The sequence below is a fragment of the Tiliqua scincoides genome, chromosome 3 (genome assembly GCF_035046505.1).
Source record: "Tiliqua scincoides isolate rTilSci1 chromosome 3, rTilSci1.hap2, whole genome shotgun sequence".
NCBI classification, from domain to species: Eukaryota; Metazoa; Chordata; class Lepidosauria; order Squamata; family Scincidae; genus Tiliqua; species Tiliqua scincoides.
The window spans coordinates 132803025-132817438 of NC_089823.1; the positions used below are offsets into that span (position 1 = coordinate 132803025).

Here is a 14414-nt window from a genome sequence, read left to right on the forward strand (position 1 = left end):
TGCTGCAGGAATTTGGGGGAGGGTCATTTATTAATAGGACCATTGGGGGATGTGAGCCCCCACCTGCACCATGGTGTGCCTTGTCAATTGTCAAAAACTGATGGTGTGCCTTGACAATTTAGCAACTCGTCAGGGTGCGGGGAGACAAAAAAGGTTGAAAATCACTGCCCTGGTCTGTTAAAATGAGAGAGGGGAGGGCTTCTCCTGTAACATTACCGTGAAATTTACTTTTAAAACAAATTAAAAGCTCTATTTTTAATGGCAGTAGTTCTTGTAGTTCTAGGAAACACATAATTTTTTTGGCATGAAAATTCATGGAAACCCAGTGTCTTAAAGTTTTAGACTGGGCCAGATCTCACTTGGTGTAAGAAGCCTTCTATATATCAGTGAAAAGGTGTGAGCAAAACCTAGTGGGGTGCTGATGTTCTCCTACTGTTTATTGCTAACTGGGCAAAGAGGCACTTTTTCAACTGGAGCTCCTCTTATATTTAGCAGGGAGAGACTAAGGGCTGAATCCTATCCAATCTTCCAGTGTTGTTGCAGCCATGCCAATGGGGCATGCACTGCATCCTGTGGTGGGGAGGCAGTCACAGAGTTCTCCTCAAGGTTTGGGAACATTTGTTCCCTTACCTCTGGGCTGCATTGCAGCTGCACCAGAGCTGGAAAGTTGGACAGGGTTGGGCCCTAACTTGCCCTCTTCAACCCAGCAGAGTGTATTTTCTAGTGACTGTTTGCTGATGGTGTTTTGTATTTTTTGAATTGTGAGCCCTTTTGGGACAGGGAACCATTTAGTTATTTGATTTTGTCTGTCAACTGCTTTGTGAACTTTTTTTTTATTGAAAAGTGGTATATAAATATTCAAATACATAAACAGATATCCAGTTAATCATTCTATAACTCTCGTAGCAACTCACAATGAATTGAAAGGGAATATAGTTGCCTCTCCCACCACTGCTGCCCTGCAACTGGTATTCAGAGGTCTACTGGCACTAAACATGGAGGTAAAGCTTAGCCATCATGACTAGTAGCCATTGATGGAGCTGTCCTCCATTAATTTGTTCAATCCCCCTTTAAAGTTATTCAAGCTAGTGGCCGTCATCTTTTCTTATGGTACTGAATTCCACAGACTGTGCGCTGTGTGAAGAAGGGTCTAGTGGCAGCACTCACAGAATGGTTGGTTGGCAACCTTCAGTCTCGAAAGACTATGGTATAAGCCTACAGCACCCAGTATTGCCAGGCGGTCTCCCATCACAGAATGGCCATCAGTAGAATGACATCCATGTTTGTAGTGTGCTCTGCATGGCAGCCCAAACCACCATAGAATTGGGCTGTAGGAAAAAGAGAATCTCCACTCCCCCCAACCCTATAAAAAGGCAGGGCTAGATTTTGCATGTTTTGTTTCAGCACTTGCAGAATTAACTGCACATTGCTGTCACTCTTATCTAAACCCAGAAGGCAAAAAGTGGAACTGCAGCCAAGTAAGTGATCCTAGCTGGCAACAAATCGAGGCAGCTTGTTTTAGGATTTTATTTATTTTGCCTCTGATATTCAAGTGCCTGATATGAGAATCTTGAGCATGTTATGATTCTAAATAAATTTTTTTTTTTTTCCTGAAAACTCACTGGTCTGTTTCATTCAGATCAGAGTGTAGAGCTACTGCCCACACTCTTTTATACGTAGATTGCTCATGATGCTGCAGTGTTGTGTGTGTAGGTGCAAAGGAGCTGAGATTGACCAAATAAGTTGGCTTCTCAGTCACTCTTCTTGACCCAAACTCCACTGAGTGGAAACCTCAGGATTTGAGGTCACTTAAGACTAAAGCAGCGGTTCTCAAACTTTTAGCATCAGGACCCAATTTTTAGAATGAGAATCTGTCAGGATCCACTGGAAGTGGTCATGACCCGAAGTGACATCATCAAGCAGGAAATTTTTAACAATCCTAGGCTGCAGTTCTACCCACACTTACCCAGGAGTAAGTCTCATTGACTATCATTGTTAAGTACATACATAGTAGCCTGTACGTACAGACTTGTCACATTTCTTCAAATGCAGTCACGTAGCATTATTTCAATGGTAGCATCAATTCTAATGTATTAAAAATAAAATATTGAAATGAATGGGGACCTACATGAAATTGGCTCGCGCCCCACTTAGTGGGTTCTGACCCCACAGATTGAGAAACACTAGACTAGAGAAAAGGCATGTTAGAATTCTGTCCTTTGATTTTTTCTGTTGCTGGTGGCAGGAAGATATCCTTGGTGGAACTGTCTATATCAGGGTGCTGTGTCTCTCACAGTCATTTCATGAGGCACTGGAGAGCGTGTGGGAAGGTCACGTGCAAGGGCAGTTTGCTTTGCTTCTTTCACCAAGCCTGCTCAGTGGACCACAACAGCCTCATTGGATAACCACAGCGCCAAAGCCCTGCAGCTCCACCAGGCAGTGAGCCACTATTCCACTATGTTCCAGACTAGTTTGTGGACAACAGAGGCTTGCTGAGCCCGCTTGCTGGTGCCTCAGAACTTCTAGAGCGGGTAAGGTCACTTATGTACACTAGACATGTTCCCATCACTGAAGACTAGGCTTTGGGTGTGACTGTCTTGAAGGGAGTTTAGTTTGGATATTGCCATAGACAGGCATCTCCTCTGCTTCTGGCCTTTGATATGGGCTGCCGCTATTAGGAAGGGTAACTTTCTTGGCGTGAGTGATAAATCTCCAACTCCTCCATAGCTTCAGGAGTAGAGGTATTTGAAAAAAGGTGTTTTTACACCAAAGTAAGCACATTGCATTTAGTAAGGGCCCAATCCTGAATGCTCAACCCTGGCCTTCCGCTGGCACTGAGTGTCGCAAATGTGCCATAAGGCACACTCACAATACTCAGCACTAGGTCAATGCTGGTGCCAGCTCAGCACCAGTCTGCGTTGAGGCAGCCCCAGCCAGAGGTATGCCGCCTAGAGCAAAGGGCGAGCTGCAGGCAGTGGAGAGGTGAGTCATGTTGGGGGAAAGTGGAGCAGGGAGGCAGGGCTGGTGGAGCAAGAGATCCAGAACCCCATGTCGGGCCTCCCAGCTACATATATTCATATTTCTTCACATCCTAGGAGAAAGCTGTTACTTTCCTGTTATGTGATTAGAAACAGTGATATTGGCTTCTCCCTCAACCAGTGATGGTGGTCAGCCCAATCCTATTGAAATTCCCAATCTTGGGAAGGGGGATAGGATACGGCACGCACCAGTGCTGCCAATCCCGCCACCACCCCCTCCTGGAACCCCATCTGCCTATCCCCCACACTTCTCCCACTCCTCCACTGCTCAGAGCTTTCTTGCTCCAGGATGTGCTGGGCCCTGCACTGGTGCCGGCAGTATGGCACAGATCTTCCTGCTGGCACTGCTAATTCCTATCTCTCACTACATGCTTTATGGCACATTTGTGACAATCTGCATAGTAGAATTGTGCCATAAGTTCTGTGTTCCTGTTGTTCACTCTGTTCTCCAGACAGTGGTTTAAAAGTATATTTTGCCATTGAAACCATCTGACCAATGCTCAGGATCTGTTAAAAAAGATCAGCACTATCAATCTAGGTGAACTGCAAAATTATGGGGCACAAGGCAATTGTGATGTTACAGTGGAATATCTCTTAAGACTTCAAAAGTGGGATAAATTTGTTTGCTTAGCCATAGGGAAATTTATTTATTATAATTTAAAGAATTTCTACCCAGCTTTTCCACCACATATTGGGCATCCAAGGTGGCTTACAACATAAAAAAAACAACACAATACAAATAACAGATTAAAACAATAATACAATACCTAAAACAATGGCAAACAAAACTCTGAAAATTAGAACTATAAAACAATATAAAAGTCACTTGAACATCACTTAAATATGTCGCTTGAAACAGAATAAAATAGCATGGAAGTCAGTTATCCATTTTGAAATTAACACATTTTTATCAGTGACAATGCATTTTTGTCAGCTTTTCTCAAAGAAATCCAAGTTCTTTTTCATTGCTGGGTCTTTCGGACATGTAATTGATTATGTTTTACACAACCGCATTGAAACAAACGCAAAACCTCAGAGAGCACAGAGTATGGGAGTAACATCCATCCCATGCCGCAGAAGGAAATCATTACAGCCATAAGAAAGTAGAAGCCTCTCAGGAGGTTTGGAAGGTCTATCAAACAATTCTCTAGTTCATACTTAAAGTTTAACAGCCTATTCCACTGTGCTATTTTTACTTCTGCCAGAGGAGACAAATATATCTCCTGCTCTCATTTTAAGTGTTTTTACTGCTAATGGTTCAAGGCCAGCAAAGTATTCTATAGAACAGGGGTGTCCAAAGTTTTTAGCAGGAGGGCCACATCCTCTCTGACATTGTGTCAGGGGCAGGGGAAAAAAGGAATTCATTTACATTTAAAATTTGAATAAATTTACATAAGTTTACATAAATGAATATATTAAAGATGAACTTATATGAATGAATGAAGCTCTTGCAATAGCTCAAGGCCTATAAAAGGCCTGGCACAAAGCAAGGCCAGCCTTTCCTTCACTGCCACTGCTGCGTCATAGACGCGAAACAGCAAGCAGTGGAAGGAGTCCTCATCCCACAGCTCACACGAGAGGTCAAACAGTTGCCCTCACACTGAAAGCAGTTACGTTGGGCCAGTGCAGGCTCCAACAAATCTCTGGAGGGCCAGAGGCTCATTGGAGACTGGGGGCTCCCTGAGGGCCACATTGGGAGTCCTCGAGGGCCGCAAGTGGCCCCAGGGCTGGGGTTTGGGCATCCCTGCTATAGAACATCTCTATAGAGCAGTAGTCCCCAAACATTTTTGACTGTAGGCTCTCTTGACCTTCTGGGCCATTGGCCATGGCTCCCCATTAGATCTAGAATCCTATACATTGTATAGGGCGGCAGGTTTGTAGCAAGGATTCTGTGGCTCTCCTGGCTGGTTTTTGCAGTTCCCCAGCCAGCCGCAGCTCACAGTTTAGGAGCACTGCTACAGAGAATTCATGCAAGTAAATAACAGAAATGAATTACTGAATCCAAATAGTCAGACTTATTCAACTTTCCAGAACTGAGGTAGCCATGCCAATGGGGCATGCGCTGCATTTGACTGTGATTGGGAAGTCATGGAAGCTTCTTCAAAATAAGGGAACATTTGTTTCCTGGGTCTGCATTGCAGCTGCATCAGTGTTGGAAAATTGGATAGGACTGGGCCTTAAGGGAAATAGAATATGTAACTGTTCTCAGAGATACATTTTAGGGAGTCTCATCAGCTGTCTTGCCCTTAATTTTGGTCCAATAATTAAATGGATGTGAGTAATTTGACCAAAGAGACCTGTTCAGCCATTAAGCTGAGGATGAACTGGACCAGCTATTTTCTCTCAGCATAACCTACCTCAGTGGTTTTGTGAAGATTACTTTCCTTTCTACCTGCAAAACGCAGAAACTTTTCTAAGGATTCAACTCCCAAGATTTGCAGCATTGCAGATCTGGACAGCAGTTCTGGCTCCCTTTTTCCCTAGTATTGTTTGATTTGAGGAATGAGCTTTTGCATGGTTAATTGTTACTTACTCCCTGTGGCAAACAGACCCACAATTTCCTAATCTCAAGTCAATTTGCATACTTTGTTCATATCTACTGGTAACATCCTTATTTCAGAATGCCAAAGACCAGATGGAGTACCCTTAGGGGTGCCTCTGATGGCACTTAACACTTTATTTTGATAAGAAGAGCAAAGAGAGACCATTAAAACCCCAAACCTCAGCTGCAAGTAGAATTTGTGGGTGAAGTTTAGATTCTAGATTTCAAAATTCCGTTTGCTGTCCAGTAGTTCAATATCTCAGCACTGGCTTCCTCTGATTTCAGTTTAATAATGGACAGGGAGGCTTCAGGAGGGGGTGGATCCAGCAGTGATGGCAGGCACTGGATCCTATATCCTCTGGAAGCAGCTTACATAAGAACAGCCCCACTGGATCAGGCCATAGGCCCATCTAGTCCAGCTTCCTGTATCTCACAGTGGCCCACCAAATGCCCCAGGGAGCACACCAGATAACAAGAGACCTGCATCCTGGTGCCCTCCCTTGCATCTGGCATTCTGACATAGCCCATTTCTAAAATCAGGAGATTGCACATACACCTCATGGCTTGTAACCCGTAATGGATTTTTCCTCCAGAAACTTGTCCAATCTCCTTTTAAAGGCGTCCAGGCCAGATGCCATCACCTCATCCTGTGGCAAGGAGTTCCACAGACCAACCACATGCTGAAGTAAAAAAATATTTTCTTTTGTCTGTCCTAACCCTCCCAAAACTCAATTTTAGTGGATGTTCCTGGTTCTGGTGTTATGTGAGAGTGTAAAGAGCATCTCTCTATCCACTCTGTCCATCCCATGCATAATTTTGTATGTCTCAATCATGTCCCCCCTTAGGCGCCTCTTTTCTAGGCTGAAGAGGCCCAAACGCCATAGCCTTTGTTATTAAGGGAGGTGCCCCAGCCCTGTAATCATATTAGTTGCTCTCTTTTGCACCTTTTCCATTTCTACTTGCAGCCAATGCTACAGTCCTAGGAGGTGGGGGGGGGGTGCAAGGAGTCCTCTGCAGGGCTCCCCGTGCCTGCAAAACCATAAAATGGAAAAAAAAAACAAAAAACCTGGCTCCCCTTTCCCCCCTTTCTCTTCCTGTACCAGTGAAATTGCCGGTTCAGGTCTGAGAAGACCCATTGCCAGGTGGGAGGTTTACCAAGGGGAAAGGGGATTTAAATCTGAAGCCTCCTGCTCTGTGTCCATCCATCACCGCCAGCAGGTTACAGCATGTGTAACCCCTGCTAAATTGGGTAAGAGGCACTTTTTCAAGTGGGTGCTCCTTTTTTTATCAGGGGGAGAGTAACTGGCCCATCTCACCCCAGCAGTGTCTGTTCTGGTGGCTGTCTGCTGGTATTCTTTTGCATCTTTTTAGAATGTGAGCCCTTTTGGGACAGGGAGCCATTTAGTTATTTGATTTTTCTCTGTAAACTGCTTTGTGAACTTTTAGTTGAAAAGCGGTATAATAATAATAATAATAATAATAATTAATGTGTCTTTTTGGTGCAGCTGCACCAGCTGGGGGGGGGCAAGGGATAGGAAGGATAGGATTGGGCTTTTAGAGTGCTAGCTTATGCATGTTATGTTTACTCAGAAGTCAGTCTGTTCAATATAATTTACTTCCAGGTAAACTTGCATAGAATTGTAGCCTCAGTTAACACGAGCTGCATACTATCTCAGACACAGAGGTGTTACTAGAGCTTGCATCACTAGATGCAAGAGCTCATTGCATCACCCCCATGATCTCCTCTTGTACCAGACCACACAGAATAAATTACAATATCATGTGCACAGCCTAAATGCACTCGGGTTGGTGTAACCCCCATTAACTTTATTTATTTTAACATGTAACAGTACTGGTCTCCCAACAAATCACTTAAAAAAAAAAAAAAAAAACAGTGGCCAACTTGAAACCAAATAAGGGTAAAATCCTAACCAGGTCTACTCAGAAGTAAGTTCTATTTTGTTCAATGGGGCTTATTCTCAGGAAAGTGTGGTTAGGATTTTAGCCTAAGACTTCTAGTATTATCTATCTGATATATGGAAATGCGAGCTGACTCATACTAACACCTTACTGGTTCCCTGCTGTGCCATAATAACACCTCATTGGCTCTCAGAACAATCAATCTCATTAGTCAGTTTTGAGTTGAGAAAAATTCACTTTTTGTTACATAAGGCAGTTGCGTTTTCCTTTTCTGGTTATTTGGCCATAACTTTTGATAGAATACAGATATTTCAACATAGTTTGTTTCATTGTATTCTGCATTAAAGTATGCATTGAATGATATGTAATATTATAGTATTATTCAAAAATACTGCAATTTTCCCAATTTTGACCAGCAGTGGAATCACCATCTGAGTGCATCACCCAGTGCAGTTTGCACCCTTCTCCCCCCCTGCACTTCTCTAGCAATGCCACTGGTCAGACAGCCCTTAGGAAAGATGATGGCTTAGGGCAGTGTTATTCAAACTGTGAGGTGTGGCTCCCTGGGGAAGCACCACAAATGCACAGGGGAGGCGCGGGATGTCCTCTTGCAGCGATACAGTCACACCACCTTTCCTGGGCAGAATGCGAGCCCCTCTGTCTTCTGCGCTTTTATTTAAAACAGAAGAAACGGGGGTTGCTCATCTGCTCTCTCCAAGAGGGACTGCGATAGTGGCTGCTGCTGCCCGCCCTCTTCTCCCTCCTCCCCGAGGCTGCCGCCTTCTGTGTTCGCTGCATTGATCCTTGTCTGGTTGATTCCTAGTTCCCAGCCTGGGATCGCTTCTCATCCAAGTGAAATCTCTCTTTTCAACCCCTGCCTCTTCCACTCCCCCCTTTCGATCTCCAAACTTTCCCGCTTTCCTCCCCCTCCCTAAATAAAACACTTCATATTTTGCCAGTCACCAGGGCTCTTAAAGTTATTTCCATGCAGCTGGCAAAAGGGGGGGGGGGAGAGGTAAGCACACACTTGGCCAAGAACAGATAAAGGGTACAGTTTTTAAATTGATTTATTAATCTTGTTGTTTGACTGAAGAGGAGAGGTTGTATTTTTAAAGTGATGAATCTTGCTATTTGAAGGGAATGTTTGTTGGCATCCTTCAGTCTCGGAAGACTATGGTGTCGCGCTAAGTATAAGGGAATACTTATCAGCCATTGATGAAGTGATTGCCAGCCCAATCCTATTCACACTTTCCTGGGAGTAAGCCTTATTGACTATAATGGGACTTACTTCTGAGTAGACATTCATAGGATTGAGCTGTGCATCTCCTAGTATAGGAGACAAATTAGCCTCCTAACCAAACCCTTATCAGCTCTGATATATTTTCATGGTCTATTTTTATTTTCCCCACCAGCTGCTGGAAAAATTTAATGTAATTTAATTAATAAAGGGTTCAGTCCTATCCAAGGAGAATGGGAGAAATGACTAGTTGGATTGGGGTCCACAGGGGTGTGTGTAATGTTGGTCAGACTGGGTGTTCACAAAGTTCATTTGATAAAACAATGCAATTGGCATGCTTACAAAGTTTTAAAAAATGAGTCCTCCTGGACCAGACAAAAATCTACCTACTCCAGCATCCTGTCTCCAACAGTGATCAGCTGCTGATCATTTATAAAGCATGTATATTGCTGTGTATTAAGAATATATTTTTAAGATCTGCATTTAATTAATGATATGATTAATATAATTCATTTTAATATAGTTAATATTTCTGAACACTTCCTGTTTAATGATGTCACTTCCAGCCCTCAGGAATATGATGGGGAGTCATGGCCAACAGCCATGGGGGTCAAGGGAGCCACTGGCCAGAAAAGTTTGAGTACCACTGGCTTATGGTCCAATCCTATCCAGTTCTCCAGGGTCAGTTCAGGCATGCCAATGGGCTGTGTGCTGCATCCTATGGTGGGGAGGCAGTCACAGAGGTCTCCTCAAGAAAAGGGAATGTTTGTTCCCTTACTGCAGGGTTGCATTGCGGCTGCACCAGTGCTGGAAAGTTGGATAGGATTGGGCCCTTTGAGACATTAACATATGCCCCTAGCCAACTTTCTCAGTTTTTCTCCAACTGAGCCTGATAATTCTCCCCCTTCACTAAATTCCTTGGAAAAAAATTTCAAAGGCAGCAACTGAGCACTCCTGCTGATTACACCACTGCTCCTGTTGTAGGAGAAGTCCTGGAGCTTCGCTGCCCCACAGCTGAAACCTGTACAGAAGTCAGATACAAAAAAAGAAACTGCAAAATCAAAAGTAAGTTCTTCTCCCTAGAGGGGTGGACCTCATATCCAATAAGGATTATTCTCCTTTTCTCTTAGGCAGTACCTCTGTATGCCATTATTTCCAGCTGAAGGTGTTTCAGTTTGCACTTAATGGTGAAGCCTCCAGTACAGGTATAACCTAATTATCCACAGATTTTTCACTTGCAGTTTTATCTTAACACAATGAGAAGGGCCCTTTTAACTAAAAGGAAAAGTTGTTTAACAGTAACCTTGTTAATGTGAGAGAGGGCAGCTGGCAGACAATCCATCAATCTTTCTCTCTCCAGGCACTTAGAACAGCTTCACTCTCAGGGAAGTGACCTCTCCCCTCTGAGCATGTGAGAGAATGCTAAGTGAAAGTGATTATCCCCTCTTCCATTCTTTCCCCATGCTACAGCTCCCAGTGAAGGGAGGGATCGATGCCTTGGAATGAAGCCTTTCTAAGAGCCCGATTGTCTGCCTGATGCATTACAAAGTTCAGCAAGGCTGTTTTTAAATTGCTGAGCAAAGGGACATTGTTTTTTAAATGGATTAATGCAATTTTTGCCATCCATGTGAGCTCTGAGAATGGAACCCTTGTGGATATCGAGACTCAACCTATATTGCTGCCTGATGTCCAGATTTTTTTTTAATTTACTTACTTAAAATATTTATACCCTACCTTTCCCCCTATAAAAATGGGACATCCAAGGTGACTAGAAACAAAGATTAAACCATAATATCATAAAAGAAAACAATTTTTTACAAAACAAACCAGCAGAATAATAAGTAAAAAAGCACTACACACAGCAGAGCAATAAACTTTGTTTTGTTTTATTGGTGGTTTCATCACAAAACTGAAATGGTGGGAAAGGATCCTTCAAGACACCAACTAGCAGCGGGGTTGTATTACCGTGGGCTTCACTGCTCTTTCTGTTTCTGCAAGCATTTAGGTTGTCATTTGGATTGATAATTATCAGACAGAAAATGCCCAAGTCCCAGTCAGAAAGTGTGTGTGTGTGTGTATGTCTCACGCGTGTGTGTCTCACACACAGACAGAGCTTCATCTGGAACTGCCTTCAGTGATATATTACAGGGGGAGAAACCCACTAGTTTGCAAAGTTCACATGACCTTTTCTGTGTTTTTTGTTTTAGTGAACATCCACTGAGTCAGCTGATCTCTGACTCAGACTCAGAAATGGACAGCACAGAGCAGCTGGCCCTGGGCAGTACGGACACCCTCTCCAATGGGCACAAGGCTGACCTGGAAGCTGCTAGACGCCTGGCAAAAAGGCTGTACAACTTGGATGGTTTCAAAAAAGCTGACGTGGCTCGTCACCTGGGGAAGAAGTACGTGTGGGTATTAGGAGAAAAGACCGCCCCCCCCCCCAGACCTCTGTTAACTCTCTGAGGGAATGCTCCCACCTGCTACAATCAAACAGAACCATCTTGAGGAGAAAGTCTTGTGGAGAACAGCTGATAAGACATAGCCTTAACTCCAGAGGAACGAGCAAACCTTTGGGAGCGGGTCTTTCTCAGACCCACTTGGGATGGCAGGGCTTTCTGTGTGACCCGTATAGGTTGTGTCAGGTTGTGTCTGTGCTACATTTCCTCTAGCCCGATGTACTCATTCATGCTAAAGGTGTATGCCATCAGTCCTCATGCATATTGCTACTAGAGAATAAATGTTTATGGCATCAAAGCATATAAAGGAGCACATAGTGCAGTCCATCATCAAAGACAGACTGTAGGCATCTTTGCTGACCTAATGTAAATTTTGACATCTTAAGTCCTACCTTCTTAGTCCTTTGCTGTGCCAGTCACAATGTTCTCTGTTTTTGTCCATCTCACAAGTTGATAGTTTTTTTAAAAAAAGATATTTGTCTCTCCCTTCTAGTAATGATTTCAGTAAGATGGTAGCCGTGGAGTACCTGAAGTTTTTTGAATTCACTGGAATGAGTCTGGACCAAGCGCTGAGGTAAGTCTGGAGATGTGTGTTCTCCAGAAATGCTGAAGGTATGAAAAATTAACAGGCACAAGCTGATGCATGTCTACTCAGGCAGGTGTTCAAATGGGGCTTACTCCCCAGAAAGCATAGGATTGCAGCCTACATTTAATAGAACTCCATTGTCTGCAGTAGTAAGCTACTACTACTAATTTCATTGTATTAAACTTTATATTTTAAAGAATATTATAAGTATTGTTTATTTTCATTACGCATCCAGTGCATGTCTGCAAACCAGCATTTCATAAACCTCCTGTTTTTGTTGCCTGTCTGGGATTACAAAAAGGGGGGAGGGGACCTGTAGGGTATCTAATACCTGCCAGGCTTCAGAATTACTTCTTGCAGGAAATTCGCTCTCCTTTTACAATTGTAGTACGCATTCTGTATATATGTCATTGTGACGGTATCATAGGCTCCCATTGGAGAATGCCCATGACATAACCGATCACCAGACATACCTCCTTATTTCCTATAGTTTTGGTACTATTTTAATAGGGAAGGGGGAATACCTTTTAAATTTGTTTTAATTCTGACCAGATTACATGGGATGTGGGAGATCTGGGATGGGATTTCCTGATGTGCTTTTGTAACAAAACATAAAAGTAGCGATGGGAAGGGAACAAATTTGATTCAACACAACACCCCTCATGAGGTGTTCACCCTTCCTTTGCCATGCCATTTTTCCAGTAGAAATTAACCCTGTCCTGCAAAGCTGCTAGTAGGAGTGGGGGAGGGGAGATGGGTTCCTGTATTATGCTTCTTCCCCCGCCCCAACAAACCTATTATCATGTGGGGGCAGGGTGATGTGACAGAGCTCAGTTGCTTGTGATCATGCTGGGATGTGATGTTGTCCCTACGTGTGATGTCACCATTGTGTACAGGGAGCGATAATGGGATTTATGGATTAAACCAGGGGTTCTCAAACTTCTCAGGAGTAATACTGAGGTAAGTCTTGGCAGGGGAGGGGGGAACGCAGCAACACAATCCCCAGGATTCTGCCACTGTTAGGGGCACAGGGGCTTTCTTTTACTTACAAGACTCTGCAGCAGGCTCCCTGGGGTGCAGGGAGCCACACGGAAGCCTCCGCAGGGCTCCCCAAGCCGCAAAGAATGAAAAAAATAATGACTGTGACCCACTACAAGTTTTGTGATCTGCAGTCACAAACCGGAAGTGGGTTGTGATAGCTATTTTTTCATTCTCTGGAGTTTGGGGAACCCTGTGGAGGCTTCCATGGGGCTCTGCACATCCCTGGGAACCTGCTGAAGAGACTGGTAAGTAAAATAAACCCCCCTCCCAACAGCGGCGGGATCCTGGGGATCGCATCACTTCATTCCCACCTCCCCTCCCCTGAAAGGGGCAAAGGCAGAGGTCTTCAGGCTGGAGCATCATGGCACCCCAGTTTGAGAACCTCTTGATTAAACCCTTTTTATCTTCTAGGAAAGAGACAGATACTCTGCTAAGTGACAGGATATGACTGTCACGGCTATTATATGGGGGAGTAACCTCCTTTTCCTTTTTTGTTTCCAGGTCCTTTCTGAAGGAGCTGGCCCTTATGGGTGAGACTCAGGAGCGGGAGCGAGTCTTGGCTCATTTTTCCCAGCGCTATTATGAGTGCAATCCCAAAGCCATCTCCTCTGAGGGTGAGATATCAGAACCTATAGGAAGATGGGATGGGTGGCGGAGGTGCTTGGGCTTGTTCAGGAACTGGACAATTGATTCTGCCCTCAAAGTGCAGTGACTCCCGCCATGCCAAGTCATGCAGAGCAATCTGCCTTTGCTTCCACTGAAATATGCCCAGTCCCAGGTCTCATGCAGGTCTCATGTTTCTGGGCCTGGTTTCTTTACATAAGAGAGCACTGGAGATTTATGGTATCTTTGGAAATTTGCTCAATGGAGGTAAAGGGCATTCCTAAAGGGCACATCAGACCCCCAGAGAAGAACTCTGCGCCTCAAGGTGCTTTCAGCATTAACATTTCTACCTAATGTTGCATTTATGCAACAGGGATCAAATGTGTACACCTGTGGGCTGGGCAGAAATGGGTTAATCTAAATTCTAATGTGTGCTTTGCTCCCCCCCCCCTTTTTAAACTAGCCAGCTGCTGTGTTTTTTTGTTTTTTTTACATATACACAAGCACACCTTCCCCCACAACTGTAGGAGTGGTTCTCTAAGCTCAAACACTGGAAGATTCTCAACTATCGGGACAATCTCATAATTTACTCCCTTTGCTGAAACATCAGCCAATCTGCCTAACAAAGAAATGGTCCGCTGATACAGTACAATGAAATAATACTATGGCAGCTCATGGTGTAATAATAACACTGTCTATGTACACAGTAAAAATCACAGTAAAAATGCTCCATTGGACGACTAACATTGTTTAGAAATTTAAAAGCCATGACAAACACTGCAAGTCAAATATCTTAAAACCTTGAAGATGACAGCAAGTATGCTCAAATTTCTAGGAAGGCAGTCTCTGATAGTAATTGGAGTCTGACTCATTATTACTATAGAGGTGTTTGAAAACATTTATTTTACTCAGAAGTAAGCCCACTGTGTTCAGTAAGACTTGGGCTGTAATCCTATCTTATTCACTGGAACCAAACAACTCTAATGGAAAT

The 14414-nt window shown here is 43.8% G+C and overlaps 1 protein-coding gene across 1 annotated transcript in view; it reads left to right on the top strand.

Annotated features, from left to right (window-relative positions):
* The window catches only part of PSD (pleckstrin and Sec7 domain containing), an 86247-nt gene that overhangs the window by 15787 nt on the left and 56046 nt on the right, over positions 1-14414 (top strand). Inside the window, exons 5-7 of the mRNA XM_066618981.1 lie at positions 10945-11145; positions 11687-11767; positions 13322-13434. Of these exons, the coding sequence (XP_066475078.1) occupies positions 10945-11145; positions 11687-11767; positions 13322-13434 (395 nt within the window). The remainder of the gene's footprint in view (positions 1-10944; positions 11146-11686; positions 11768-13321; positions 13435-14414) is intronic.